The sequence below is a fragment of the Equus asinus genome, chromosome 7 (assembly GCF_041296235.1).
Source record: "Equus asinus isolate D_3611 breed Donkey chromosome 7, EquAss-T2T_v2, whole genome shotgun sequence".
Taxonomy (NCBI): domain Eukaryota; kingdom Metazoa; phylum Chordata; class Mammalia; order Perissodactyla; family Equidae; genus Equus; species Equus asinus.
In genome coordinates, this window is record NC_091796.1 from 64128099 (window position 1) to 64143902 (window position 15804).

At 40.5% G+C, this 15804-nt stretch overlaps 1 protein-coding gene across 1 annotated transcript in view; it reads left to right on the forward strand.

Moving 5' to 3' along the window:
• Nucleotides 1–1590: 1590 nt before the first annotated feature.
• The window catches only part of STYX (serine/threonine/tyrosine interacting protein), a 33713-nt gene continuing 19499 nt past the window's right edge, over nt 1591–15804 (forward strand). Inside the window, exons 1-3 of the mRNA XM_044773598.2 lie at nt 1591–1723; nt 13754–13786; nt 15212–15265. Coding sequence (XP_044629533.1) covers nt 1667–1723; nt 13754–13786; nt 15212–15265 — 144 coding nt within the window. The 5' untranslated portion in view covers nt 1591–1666. The remainder of the gene's footprint in view (nt 1724–13753; nt 13787–15211; nt 15266–15804) is intronic.

The window sequence follows — 15804 nt, forward strand, 5'->3', positions numbered from 1 at the left end:
ATACAATCATTCTTCAAATTAAAAACTTAGTACCAGAGTATTGTGTGCCTTTTTATAGTAGAGAACAGTTTACATAGTGGTAGAGAAAATGGAACCCTCAAGTTAGTCATCTAATACTCAAATTATTGAACAGTTCGATTTCTATTTATGTTGGCAGTGCCCTTCGTAAATATGAAAGTATAAAAAGTAATAGGATGTTTGTGGGGGGTCTAGATCAAATATCCACGTGATCCTTTTTACTTTATCCATTGTAATTTGCACTTTAGCTAATCAGTGACTTTCTCACCTTTTTACTTGGTGGCAGTGGTCGTTTTTTAAAGAATCAGTTTGGTGTACAAATCTTTAAAGTTTAATTGTGGGTTCTTCCACTTCCAAGCTTGATTTCCCTCATCTGCTTAAAAACAGGATAATAGTATCCCCCTGTAGCCAGAGGAAGTACCATATCCCTAACCTTTATTAACAATACTACAGTATTGGGACCGGCTGGTGGCGCAGTGGTTGAGTTCGCATGACCTGCTTCTCGGCAGCCTGGGGTTCGCCGGTTTGGAACCAGGGTGCGGACATGGCACGGCTTAGCACACCATGCTGTGGCAGGTGTCCCATGTATAAAGTAGAGGAAGATGGGCGTGGATGTGAGCTCAGGGCCAGTCTTCCTCAGCAAAATGAGGAGGATTGGTAACAGTTAGCTCAGGGCTAATCTTCTTTAAAAAAAAAATACTACAGTATTAAGTTACAAACTCCTTTTAAGAAGATATTGAAAGCCATGTGCTTTATTAATATTGTGTTGAAATACTAACAGAATTGGAGAGACCTTTCTTCAGCACATGTACAATGTACTGAGTGAGCTATCCTGTTTCTTTTTCTTAGGACTTTTTCTATTTGCCATTCTTTCTCGAGATTTTCTAGTTGTCGTAATCCCAAGTACTCTTAAAAGTCGACCATTTCAATTTGTTTAAATTGACGGGTGTTTCATTTTCTGTCTAGTATAATTTCAAGATGAACTCTTCATTTATTACTCTTTTGGTTATACCCTCACCCACATTGCGCGGGATTCTGAGGCCGGTTTTCCTTTCGAACGTCAGCTTCTGGGGGCTGGGATGAAGGGGTTCGCGTCCTGCCGGGAAAGGGCCAAGCCGGTCTGGGCAGCCCCCGCCTCTCGGCCTCGGTCGCTCCCCCAGCCACCGCGGCCCGGCCCCCAGAGCCCAGGCGCCCCGGCCGCGGCCCCGCCCCTGCCCCGCCCCTGCCCCGCCCCTCGCGCCGGCGCTCCCGCGAAGGGGCGGGGCGGCGGCGCGCTGACACCTGGCGGCCGCGGGGGCGCGCCGGAGGCGAGCGTGGGCTGCGATTGGCTGGGGCGCCGCGGGGGGCGGAGGAGAGGGAGACGGTTGTAGGGCTCGTGCCTGTTCCGCAGCCGGGCGGCCTGAGGGGCGCGGAGACCCGGGAGGGAGACGGCGGCAGCATGGCGGCCGGGTGCGAGCCGCCCCGCCCGCGTCTTCCCGGCTGTGGCCGCCGCCGGAGCCGCCGGGACCCATTGGTCCGCCCGTGTTCGCTGTAAGCCTGCTGCCCGCCGGCAGCCCTCTGGCCCACCGGCCCTCTTTCCTCCCGCCGCCGCCGCCAGCCCGAGCGTCGGGCCGGGTCCCTCCCACCGCCGCCCGCAGCCTGCGGGGCCATGGAGGACGTGAAGCTGGAGTTCCCCGCGCTCCCCCCGTGCCGAGAGGACGCCGAGGTGAGTCTGCCCGCGGACGCCGCGCGCAGGCCGCCTCTCGCGGCCCCTCGGCCGAGCGGCGAGCCCGGGCCCAACCGTCGAGCGTCCTGCGGCCCGGCGCCTCCCGCCGGCGCCCCGACGCCCTTCCGCCGAACCCGCGGGAGGCGCGGTCCTCGCCTGCGGAGCCGGGCGGCGCTCGGCCCAGCGGAGGCGGCGCCGGGGCCGCGCTCGGCCGGGGCCTGCGGTGGCGTCGGCGGCCGGGGCGCGGCCGCGTGCGAGTCGCTCCGGGGCGGACCGTGGGCCGCGCGCCTGGGAAAAGTTTCCCGGAGCGGTTGGTTTCGTCTTGTCTTCTCCGGTTGTTGACGCAAAACTGGCCCGCCGAATAAAATGTCATAAAGCTAGTTGGTTTGAATCTGAAAACTTCAATCAGGAAACTCGCCCTTTGGAGCGAAGTTAATATTTAGAATAAAATGCGTTATAACTCGGTGTCCTGATTTCTAATTCGGGCTCCTTCGTACTTCTTCCCTGCCTAACGTTTGCATTGAGGTTTTTCCTATCTGTTACTAGTGCAAAATAGTTTATGGTATTGCAGGCTGTTAAGTTAGAATTTTCTGAAGACGAAATTAGTAATAGGACAAGGATACTCAGCCTTAATAGGATCAAGGGAAAGAAATCTGAAATTTCTAGTTTTAAACAGCTTAAAAGTAACTGGAAAAATAGAGCTCAATTTTTAAGAGACCATTCAATTTATACCAGATATTCATTCTATTGAATATCTTCACTAAGGGTGCAGTTTCTTGTTTGGAGGGATCTTTTCCTTGAGGTAGTAATCCTTGAGAATTTCGTGTTTTAAGAGTAGACACTTAAGTAGGAAAGAAAAGTCGAATTTAGCTTAGTTAAAAAATGAGTTTACACTTTTTCTTTGTTTAGTATGGAATTATGTGAATGGGATATGCTTTTATATTCTCAAAATGATTCAGTAATTTCAGTACTGGAAGCAACTTTAGAAATAATGTAGAGCATTCCCGGTTTTCAGGTGAAGAAATTGTAGCTTAGTGAGAAAAAGTGAGATGCCAAGGTGACACAGTAGCACAGTGAGGACCGTGGGCTCCTGATTCCCATACGTTGTTCTTTTTAACACGCCTCGTTTATTCCCTGCCCTAGTTTAAAATGTTTGCAAGACTTCGCATTTAATTTTTTATTGTGTATATAACATGTCTTATCCCTACAAAAATTATAAAATCCTACTGCGAATATAGCTTTGTTCTTTCCTGTGTGAGACAGAAGTAACGCATAAAGCCTAGTAGATAACGATGCAGATATTATCTACTGAAAGCCAATTCGTTCCTTATTTCATGGCATTGAGTGTTCTCTTTTGGTTGCAAGTAGCAAAAACCAAGTCAGACTAGCTTAAGCACAAAGAAAGGTAACTAAATCCAGAAAGGTAGGGGTGCAGCCGGTCTCAGGGACTTGACTAGACAGTGTTGGAATGCATCAGAACTGCCTCTGCCTCTCATCTGTGCTTGCCTCTACTTTGTCTCAGGGTCTCTTCTTTTTCTGGGGCTTCTCTGCAGGGATGGAGTTTGGCCATCAGCTGCCCCGAGCTCGTACTCTTACAGAGCTTGAACAGTGAGGAATAAAGGTGCCTTTTTCCAAGCTTCAGTGTTTAAAATCTAGAGGATTGGCCCAACTTAAGTCATATGCCCACCCTTTGGATCGGCCTTGAAGGGCTGAATACAATGAGGGGCCCAGTCTTATACCCACTTCTTGGCTAGGGGAGTGAAGTTTGTCATGGGAGCCCTCCCACCAAAACCATAGGAGCATTTCCACAACAGATGCAGGGTGCTTTCTGGGTAGACAGAACTGTGAGTAACCATTAAATAGGACTTAGAGTTATGATAAACTGACTAATAAAACAGAATGTTAATTTTCCAGTTTTCAGTGAGATATGTAAAGTGTCAAATGGTCTTATGTAGTTACGGTAACATGACCAGCCAGCACAGTCTCTTCCACATAGGAAGCACTACGTGGAAAGCTAAATTACAATCCAAATCTTGCTTATATTTTAATAAAAATGGAATTCAGGTAGAGAGATTTTAATGAATGCTTTTATGATAGCTTGATGATCCTATCACCTCTATAAGAATACTTCCAAGTTTCTTGAAAGACATGCTGGTCAGGCTTTTCTGTATAGGACAGTTCTAGCAAAAATTGAGCTGTGTTTAGATCATTTTGCAGAAAGTTTGTCACTCCTTTTTAAAACGTTGCTGTGATTTCCCATTGCTTTGAAGATGGAGTTCAAATCCTTAATATCATCTGCAAGGTGTGATCTTGCATCTGCCTACCTTTCCAACCCCGTTATGAGCTGCTCTTCCCTTTGCTCCCTTCTCGGTACGCCCTCACCATACTCATCTTCTCTCAGTCCTTGAAATGCTTTACTCTTTCCCCATACCTCAAGGGTATTGCATTTGCTCTTTTCCCCTGCCATGGCTGCCAGCATTCCCTTTGCTCCCACCTAATTAACTACTTGCTCTTGGGTTAAACCTCACTTTAGGCGTCATTTCTTCAGAGAGGGTTTCCCAGGTTTTGCCAGCTCCTCCTGCCTGTCTACCCACCCGTCAGACTAGTTCAGTCCCCCAGGTTTATTAGCCTCTGTAGCACTTGGTACTTTTATACCCACCTTTTTTTTTTTTTTAAAGATTTTATTTTTTTCCTTTTTCTCCCCAACGCCCCCCAGTACATAGTTGTATATTCTTCGTTGTGGGTCCTTCTAGTTGTGGCATGTGGGACGCTGCCTCAGCATGGTCTGATGAGCAGTGCCATGTCCGCACCCAGGATTCGAACCAACGAAACACTGGGCCGCCTGCAGCGGAGAGCGCGAACTTAACCACTCGGCCACGGGGCCAGCCCCATATACCCACCTTTTTAACAGTTATCATACTTATAATTGTGGTCAGTGGCTATTTTCCATGGTAGACTGAAAGTTTCATAAGGAAGCTTAGTCACCCAGTAAGTCCCTATTTTATTTGCCGCTGTGTCTTTGACTTCACAGTGTCTGGTATATACCATAAGCTTAATGAATGTTGAATTAATGGAAAAATCTTGATTAGTTTTGATAGGAGAGTCTTACTTGTGGCAAGATTACGGTAGTTTTTTAGATGTGAGGAAGAGAAAAAACTTCTTGCAATACCAATTTTTAAACAAATTAGTTGCATAGTTAGGGCTATTATTTTTATAGTTCAAAAATTAATGTTTTATCTTCTTTTTAGATAGTGAAATATTTATTTCAATTGTAGTTTGACGACTTAAATATTACCCTTTCCATTTTTCTTATTTTGATTCCTATAATACAGAATCAAAATAGGAATTGCTTAATATCTCAGACTGGGGATCCCTCTCTTAGCTCCTTTAAATTTAGAATGGTGCTTTTTAACCTGACTATAGAGTAGAATCACCCAAGGAGCTTTTAAATAACCATACTGGGGGACCCACCATCACCTATTTTGGTTTAATTGGGCTGAGGCAGCCAAGTTTAAGAATAACTGATTTAGAGTCATCTTACTTGAATGCCTCTCTGCCTCTCCATATCTTCCCAACCTACTCATTTTTAGAGTGAAATCTCCGTTGGTCATTTGGTTTAAGCAAAGCTGGAGCTAGGGATGGGAACTAAAGGAAAGGGCTTATTCTGGAGGACTGCCTTTTTTTGGAGGAGAGAACTATAGTACTAATTTTCTGTTTTGTGAAATGTCCAGCTCAGCAACAGTATTCTGATTTTTTTTCCTGAACTGCTCCCCCGACCTATGTAAAATTTGTAATCTATTTTGGTATTCTAAACGTTCTGTGTTTCAACCCACCTGATCTATCTGATGATAAGAATTGGGTTTTTGTTTTGTCTGATGGTTGCAGCTTATATCCTTTAGTGCATTTATTTATGTATTGGTCTTTGACCATTTTTATAACATTTTTCCTATCCCTTAAGCACAATTTTATAGATCATGTGACTTTGTATTTGTATGAGAAGAAAGCAGAGAGCCTGAAAGATGTTTTAATATGTGATACCTTCTAGCTCATGTTGATGATTGTAGGATTTTCACTTGTGAATTAATTTCTATCAGAAGCATGGTGTGTTTCACAATTAAGGGTTTTTTTGGCTTAGCTGGCTTGCTTTGGTTTGAAAAATATAGTTGGACTGCTTGGCTAATCATCAAAGTTTGGGAAATTAATTCTACTAATTAACTACAGTAGTAACTTACAATAGATCAGTTGGCAGTTTTGTTGGGAGTCTGCCCTATTAATACTACCATTTCTAAAGTGATGGATTTTAGGAGCAGCGTGGGCAGGCTGCGATTCAGACTGTGTGTGATAGAGGCAACCCTTGGTTATTAGGGACATGTTCAGGCAGATGAATGTCTGGCAGAGCAAGACTGTGAGCATGAATGATTTTTAAAATCTTCGTCTGCCAAAGGCGTTAACAGAATTGGTAGACAAAGAGGTTTTATTTTTTTAAGGATTGGCACATGAGCTAACATCTGTTGCCAGTCGTCTTTTCTTTTTTTTCTTCTTCACAAAGCCCCCCAGTAAATAGTTGTATATTTTAGTTATAGGTCCTTCTGGTTGTGCTATGTGGGACGCCACCTCAGCGTTGGCCTGACTAGTAGTGCCATGTCCATAGCCAGGATCCGAACCACGAAACCCTGGGCCACCAAAGCAGAGTGCGCGAACTTAACCACTCGGCCATGGTGCCGGGCCCCCAAGGCAGGTTTAAGATTTGTTCCATAGGTGGTAATCAGGGCTAGGTAAACAGAGAGGGTAGATTCTTGAGCTGGGGATCTGATGCTAGCACCAGGAATAGTTCCAAATAAAATTTTCTGTGAGAGTTTTCTAAGTTTCAAAGGATCCATGCTTATTACAGCAAGTGTGATACTCACTAAAGTAGGCTGTATACTTATCTGTCCTGTGAATAGGTATAATTTTTCATTTTCTGTACTATACAACTTACTTTTTCCTCCCATAATATCTTTCTTATATAAATACAGCATACATGTTCTATTGCCTACAACCTTATGGGAAGTTCAAAATTTCTTTGAAGCCTCTTGTTTCATTTAAAAATTCAGGTAAATTTTGCATTCTGTCCCATATGTTCATGTTTGTTCTAATATGAGAATACCTTAAATTAGTGGCCAATGAAAGTATTTTTTTTCTCCAAAAATAAGTCTTTTGGTAAAATTGATATTCCAGAAAGAAGCACATGTTTATCCTGTGGTGGTGAGTGCCTTCTGGCATATTGCCAAGTATTCCCTGGAATATATGTACACCATTTTCCTATATATATTCCCATTTTTCTTCCTTTATCACGCACGATGTAGAGATTTCATTTTAGGTTAACTCAAAAGTACACATTTCTTTCATCGCTTTTCTTCTTTCTCACAGCTCTGACAAGTTGCTTCAAGAAGATAAAGCTGGCTGTTAGAGTACCAGAGAGGCTTTTTTAAAAAAAAGAAAGACAAGAAAAAGAAAAAGATCCATAGAATCTAGTGCCATGGATCTCCGAAATGCACATCTATTGTGTGCTTATTCCCTGGCACACATTATGCTCAACGTTGAGGTAGCATGGCTAAAATGACAGTCTTTGGTCTCAGTTCTTTAAAAACTTTTCAGTTATAAAAAGGTTATAACAGGTGCCAACCCAGTGGCATGGTGGTTAAGTTCGCATGCTTTGTTTTGGCGGCCCAGGGTTTGCAGGTTTGGACCCCGGGCTTGGACCTAGACCACTCATCAGGCCACGCTGTGGTGGCATCCCACATAAAACAGGGGAAGATGGGCACAGATGTTAGCTCAGCAACAATCTTCCTCAAGCAAAAAGAGGAAGATTGGCAACAGATGTTAACTCAGGGCCAATCTTCCTCACACACTCAAAAAAGGTTGTAACATACTGGTAAATTAAAGGAGCAGGTGAACATTTAGTTTTTACAATTTGATTACATCTCCCCATCTACTGCTTTGGAAGTTATATACTTCATTTCTATTCTGTTAATCCTTGTAAATTAATCATGATTATTATTTTACGAAGTCAATATTTGTTTAAATATAACTATATAGGGACTGGCCTGGTGGCACAGTGGTTAAGTTCGCATGTTCCGTGTCGGCGGCCCGGGGTTCGCCGGTTCAGATCCCAGGTACGGACATGGCACCGCTTGGCAAGCCATGCTGTGGTAGAGGTCCCACATATAAAGTAGAGGAAGATGGGCACGGATGTTAGCTCAGGGCCAGTCTTCCTCAGCAAAAAGAGGAGGATTGGCAGTGGTTAGCTCAGGGCTAATCTTCCTCAAAAAAAAAAAAGAAAAAAACATTAAAAAATTAAAAATATTATATAACTATATATTTGCCATATGTTTCTCTTACTATAGTGTCATGAGTAAGAGAATAGACTCTGGAGACAAACTACTTGGACTTGAAGTCAAGTTACTTAGGATTTCTGTGCCTAATAGAAATTAAAATAGAGACAAATAGTACCTTTTCTTCAAAAAACATCTTTTAGAAGTTCCTTTAGTAAGAGTCTGCTGGTAATAAACTCTCTGTTTTTGTTTTTATGGAATTGTCTTTATTTCACTCTGGTTCTTGAAAGATGATTTTCTGAGCATATATTCTAGATTAACAATTATTTATTTCACCACTTTGAATGTGTTATTACTCTGTCTTCTGGCTTCCACTCTTGCAGTTCAGGAGTCAGGGTCAATCTAATTGTCTTTGCTTTGTATGTAATCTGCCTTTTTTGTCTGGATGCTCTCTCTTTTTTTAATAGAGGTAAAATTTACATAGAGCATAATACACAAAGTGTGCCATTCAGTGAGTTTTGATAAATATGTATAGCAGTGTAACTACTACTCCTTTCAAGATACAGACCATTTCTATCAGCAGAGAAAGTTATCTCATCCCTTTCCAGGCAGTCCCTGCCCCACCCACAATAGGCAACAAGTAGGATGATTTCTGTAACCATAGTTTAGTTTTATCTGTTCTTGGACTTCATGTAAATGGAATCATGCAAAATGGACTCTTGTTTATGGCTTCTTTTACTGAGCGTAATATATGTGAAATTCATCTATATTGTGATGTTTGAGTAGTTGATTCTTTTTTATTGCTGAGTACTTTTTCAGTGTGTGAATATACTATGGTTGGACATTTTATTTAGGGTTATGATGAATAAAGATGCTTTACATATTCCAGTGCAAGTCTTTTTGTAGACATATATTTTCATTTCTCTTTGATAAATCCTAGAAGTGAGATATGTAGTGGTTTTAATTTGAATTTCCCTTTTGACTAATGATGTTGAGCACCTTTTGATGTGCTATTGGCCATTTATGTATCTTCCATGTTGGCATGTCTGTTCAGTTCTTTGCCTCTTTTAAAAACTAAGTTGTCACTTTGCTGATGTTATGTATTTTGGATACAAGTCTTTTGTTGGATATATGTATTACAAATATTTTCTTTCAGTTTGTGGCTTTTTACATTTTCTTAGCAGTATATTTCATTGAGCAGAAGTTTTTAATTTTCATGAAGTCTTATTTATAAGATTATTTTCCTTTACACTTAGTACCTTCTGTGCCCTCTAAGACATCTTTGCTTTTCCCAAGGTTGCAAAGATACTCTCCTGTGTTTTCTTGTAGAAGTTTTATCATTTTTGCATTTATGTTTATGTGTACACGTAGGTTTTTTTTGTTCATTCAACAAGCAACTGTTGAGGGTCTACTGTGTGCCAGGCAGCGTCATCAAGAATTGGAAGTAGATAGAGCAGTGAAGACAGACAAGACGTTTGTGTGGGGGCAGGCACGGGGGGATGTGGTATCAGGATCAAGATTCATTTTATTTTCCAGACATTTCTCCAGTTGTTCCAGCACCACTTGTTGACCTTTCTTTCTCCACTGAATTGCCTTGGTGTCTTTCCAGAAAGTTAATTGACTGCATATGTGTGAGTTTTCTGCACTCTATTCTTTTCCATTCTTCTATTTGCTTTCAGTCTGGAAAAAGAAGTTCTTCTCTTTGTGTTTGATGTGCTGTTGTTTCAGTGTTTACCTGTGCATTTCTTTCCCTTATCCTGCTTGAGATTTATTGGGCTGCCTATTTCTGAGGTGTTCTGTTTTTAACCAGTTTTGGAAAATTCTCATTAACATCTTGTGCAATATTATCTCTTCCCCCTTCTGGAACTTAGATTCTATGGGTGTTAGCCTATTAATTCTATCTTGTATGTCTATTAACTGCTTGTATTTTCCAACTCCAAATTTAGGTCATTTCCCTTTTTTTTTTTTTTGAGGAAGATTTGCCCTAAGCTAACATCTGCTGCCAATCCTCCTCTTTTTGCTGAGGAAGACTGGCCCTGAGCTAACATCCGCGCCCATCTTCTTCCACTTTATATATGGGATGCCTACCACAGCATGGCTTGCCAAGCGGTGCCATGTCTGCACCCGGGGTCCGAACCAGTGAACCCTGGGCTGCTGAAGCAGAACATGCACACTTAACCACTGTGCCACCAGGCCTGCTCCCTAGATCATTTCTTCAGTTCTGTTTTCCAGTTCACAAATTCTCTCTTTATCTCTGACCTTTCTTCTTCTTCTTTTTTTTTTTTTGAGGAAGATTAGCCCTGAGCTAACTACTGCCAGTCCTCCTCTTTTTGCTGAGGAAGACTGACCCTGAGCTCACATCCATGCCCATCTTCCTCTGCTTTATACGTGGGACGCCTACAACAGCATGGCTTTTGCCAAGTGGTGCTATGTCTGCACCCGGGATCCGAACCGGCAAACCCCAGGCCACCGTGAAGTGGAACGTGTGAACTTAACTGCTGCCCCACCAGGCCGGCCCCCCTGTCCTTTCTTCTGTTTAGCCTATCCACTGGTTTTTAATTTTAATTGCACTTTTTCATTTCTACATATTCCTTTTGGCTCTCTTAAAAATCAGTTTCTTAATCTGTGGTCATACTTTTGATACTCTATTTCTTTAAATTTGTTAAATGTGTTATATTTTTCATTGTACTATCTGCAGTCTTAGTTAATGTGAGTCACTTGGATCTGCTTTTCATGGTGGCTCATTTCCTCTTTTTTTTAATTGATTTTTTATTGTGAGCTCATTGGAACTTATCTATGTCAGTTATTTCTGATCTAGGTTTAGGGTCTGTTCCTCCAGAGAGAAAATGTATTTGCTTCTCCCAGGAACCCACGGACACTTATCTACCCAGGACCACTTGACATTGAATTTTCTCTTGGCCTCACAAAGATAATTGAATTCTAATACCAAACGTGAGTGAAGGCCAGATTGTGGTTAGGAAGACACCACCCCACCACTACCACCAACCTTGTATTCAGAGCTAAAGAAAGGCAAGAGTACTCATTTCTGTCGGAATTAGGTGAGGGTTTTGTTTTTTTTTTCCTCCCTAGTTTATCTTTCACTGACAGTGTTGCCTTTTGGGGTCCCAACTTTTTGGTCTTGATCTGACTTCCCACTTTGAACAGGTCCTAGGCTTTGTCTTATGTCTCACATGTACAGTGCCATTTAAAATAAGGCCATGGTGGGGAACAGCTAGAACTCCCATACGTTAGTGGTGGGTATGTAAATTGGTTATGGAAAACTTTTGGCAGTATCTAGTAAAACCAAATATAGGCCTACCCTCTGATCTAGCAATTCCATCGCTATGTATTTATCCCAGAGAAGTGAATGCGTATGTCCACCAAAGGGCATATAGAAGAATCTCATAGTGTCTTTATTCATAATTGCCAAAACCTGGAAGCTGCTTAGATCTCCACCAACAGGAGAATGAGTAAATTCTGGAATATTTATACAATGGTCTACTGGACAGCAGTAAAAAGGAACACATGACCAACGTATACAACAGCATGGATGACTCTCACAGACATTAGGTTGAGTGAAAGAAGCCAGACATAAAATTGTACTTCTGTATGGTCCCATTTATATGAAGTTCAAGAACAGGTATAAGTAATCTGTAGTGGTACAAGTCACTGGTTGGTCACCTCTGAAGAGTGGAGGTATTGACTGAGAAAAGGAGTGAGGGAACTTTCTGGGATGATGGAAATCTTGTTGTAGGTGGTGATTATGTCGGTATATATGTTTGTAAAAATTCGTTGAGCTGTACATTGAGATTTGGGCATTTACTGCCTCATTGTATGTTCTTTTATGCCTCCCTTTTTTTTTTTTCTTTTTGGTGGAGAAGAGTGGCCCTGAGCTAACTAACATCTGTAGCCAAGCTTCCTCTTTTTGCTTGAGGAAGAGTGGCCCTGAGCTAGCATCTGTACCAGTCTTCCTCTACTTATGTATGTGGGATGCCACCACAGCATGGCTTGATGAGTGATATGTAGGTCTGTACCCTGGATCTAAACCCGTGAACCCCGGGCTGCCAAAGCAGAGGTGTGAACTTAACCACTACACCACTGGGCTGGCCCCCTTACACCACCATTTTACAAGAACAGAAAGAAATATGAGGCCATGAAAATCAGCAGATCCTCTCAGGACACTCTGTTTCAGAACTCAGTAACCCTTCTGGGTTTGTGCTTTCTTGTGTTTGTGTGTGTTTATCTATTTGGGGATTTCCCTCACTCTCTTGTTGGTTCAGCTGTGCATTTAAAGATATTTTTTAAAATATTCTTTAACCTTTATTATGTTGATGGTTTCTCAGGGTTTATAGTCTACTTCTGCTACATTGCCGAGACCAATTTTCAGGATTAAAAACAAAATATTTTGTTTCTCTTCTTTATTAAAAACTGCCGACTGTCATTGCAGGATTATTATTCTGTCTTTCTATTACAGATATATAGTATTTCTACTGTATGTGTTAAAAATATTTTTCTGACTTGGGGAAGCTGGGTGAAGGGTAAAGGGAATTCGTTGTAGTATTTTTACAACTTTTCTGTAATCCTAAAATTATTTCAAAATAAAAGGTCTTAAAAAAAACTTTTCCAGTTTTTTTTTTTTTTAAAGATTGGGACCTGAGCTAAGAACTATTGCCAATCTTCTTCTTTTTTTTTCCTTCTTCTCCCCAAAGCCCCACACTATGTAGTTATATATTCTGGTTGTGCTGTGTGGGACGCTGCCTCAGAGTGGCCTGATGAACAGTGCTGTGTTGGTGCCCGGGATCCGAACCAGCGAAACCCTGGGCCACTGAAGCGGAGCGTGCGAACTCAACCACTTGGCCATGGGGCTGGCCCTCCAGTTTTAACTTTAGAAACCTGATTACTATTTATAATTCTGAATTTTAAGCAACCAAGTTAGAAATTTTTGCAATGTAATGCATTTACAAATGAAGACTATCTATACTATATTTGATTCTTCATATTAATTCACCGTAACTGCTTTTGTCTTTTCCTAACTTTTAAAATATTTTCTCTCTTTTGCCATTGGCATTTTCTATTATTTTCCAGCTTTTTTGTCTTGGTCTGCATTCCAAAGACAGAATAAACTCTGTACTTTGAAATGTATCTTCAAAGGAATTAAACTAGACAGTCTTACACTCAAGTAAGAGATGGAAAAGGTTGTTTGATAAGCATCTGGCAGTTTAGATTAGGGATGGCAAATAACTATCACATAACATTCTTCTTTCGTTGCTTGCAAGTATTGCTTGTTGATCACAGCACTCTTCTTCCTGAGTCTTTCTCCACAGTGTTTTAGCTATCTGCTGCCAGTTGATTAGAGTTGACATAGACAACAAAAAGTCTTTTTGACGTCTCTGATTTAGAGGATCAGTTTTTGGGAGAAACGTCTGGAATATTTAGTCTTAGAATTAATGAGCTATTCCAGCCATTGTATGAAGTAACATAATCATAATTTTGGAAGTCCAGTTATTTAAAGAATACCTTAATCATTGTTTTCTGTCACTTAAATTTTCAGGTGTTTGTGAAGCCAATTGAATCTGCTGTTTTTATGGAATATTCTTAAAGTATAATGTATTTTTTAAAAATCCACACTTGTACGTCCCATCTTTAACCTTTAATTGGGCGACATTTTTCATAATGCTATTTACTTTTATTCTTGTGTTTTCCTTCCATTTCTAAGGAGTGGACCTACCCGATGAGACGAGAGATGCAGGTATGACAATCTTTTTTGTTTATTCAAGCAAGCCCATATTATTATTATCATTATTAAATAATTTAACCTAATTTCACAAAAGATTTGAGACCTGTTGACTCATGATCTATAGGTTCATCACTAAGTATTTTAAATAATTACATATTTAAGGTTAATGATGGATCTTAAAAAGATGGGAAATGAGTTGTTGCCTTTCGATTAGAACCATGGACATAGTAATATCTGATTGTGCTTAATGAGTCACTTTCTTTTTCCTCATCTGAAAAATTGAGTACAGGTACAGTATTTTTATCCCTTTTGAAAGCACTTTGCTTTTTGTGTTTGTCTGGTTTATATAAGTTCAGGAAAGTTGACCATAAAGGGAAATCACCCTTTTGAATAATTGTTCATCCTTGTGTCTAATTTCCAGTCAACTCTCATAGTGAAGTCCTCCAGCAGACTGAGTTGAATACTCCGTGCCTGTATGGAATGAATTAAAGTGGTAGCTAGCCCTCATAGCAGTTCATTTTTCTTTTGCATTTCTTAGCATTTACAGTCAGCTCTGCTAGCCTCAGGATCAAGCAGTGTCTCCTATTCCTGGGGAACCTTGACTTCTAAAAATATTTCCTTTTTCTCTTAGTGAAAATTTACTTTTAAAAAATACGTGAGTACCTTAGAGGCACTTTCTTGGTGACCTGTGGGGAATGCAAAGATGAATAAAATGTAATTTCTGCCCATAAGAAACTGGTTGGAGAAATCAGACCTATACACAAAGAATTATGATGTCTCGTAGAACAGAACTACAGAATTATACTCTGTTAGTGTCTAGGGCATGATATAGCCTGACTGAAAGCTTTCTATATTGAATTCATATAGAATAAGTTTTAATTCATTATTAGGAAGGTATTTGTCCATACAGTTCAAACTCTTTCAGTAGGTTAACATTTGATATTCGTCTTTTTTTAAATTTGCAGTAATACTTTACTTCTATTATTAACCATAGGTAACAGTTCTAATTTTGTTGTAGCTGGTGCTCCTTTTGATTTGGTTGAATAAGGTTTCGTGTAATTCCAAAGGGATAATTTTCTTTATGCCTGCTTCTAGACCATAGCAGAGAATAGAAGTAAGATTAGAGATGTTTTGTTAATCCAAAAGACAGCAATACATTGTCCTAATTTTACCCAAACCGGTTATAAAATGCATTGTGGAAGTTCAAATATCTGACTTCTCGGAACTGTATTTAAACGCAGAATGTCTCATTTGATATGTCTATATTAGCACATCTGCATTTCTGCTCAATGTGGCTAGAAAATGCTCCCTAAATAACAAGCTTATTAGCAAATTATCACAACAACTATGAAAACACTCCACAGATTCGCTTATATGGTACATATTTTGTGTAGATTTAAATTGCTGATGGTAAATATCTCAATATTTTTTTTCTAGGAAATTTTACCTGGATTGTTTTTAGGCCCATATTCTTCTGCTATGAAAAGCAAGGTATGAACTTTAGGTTAGGTTCATCAAGAGATTTTATTAACCAACTTTTTTGGAGTAAATTTTTTTATTAGTAATAGTTTTGTTTGAGAGAAGATCCACAAATATTGCATGGTAACAGTTATTGTCACTCTGGAGTACCTAAGCTCTTTGCACATTTTACTGGACAAGTGATTCTCAGGTGTTTCACCACGAAACGCAGATGAGTTATTATTTTTCTCACAAAATACATGTGTTTGAAAAATTTACCAAATAATTGACCTTTATTTAATAATTTATTTACCCTCTAAAATATTAAACATCTGTAATTGCTAATCATACCTTCTGAACAGTATGAGATACAATTAAAGCCCAAAATAAGGATATTTAACATTTTAGTTAACCTTTCCTTATCAAGGGTAAGAGTGTGTGCATGCACACGTGTGTGTTTTCATTGAAGTGACTCAAATCTTATTTCTGTTTTTCCAGACTTTAGAGGTCTGGATGCTCCAGGTTATAAAGTATTGCACTATATGTATATGTAGGTGTCCTGTATAGTCAAA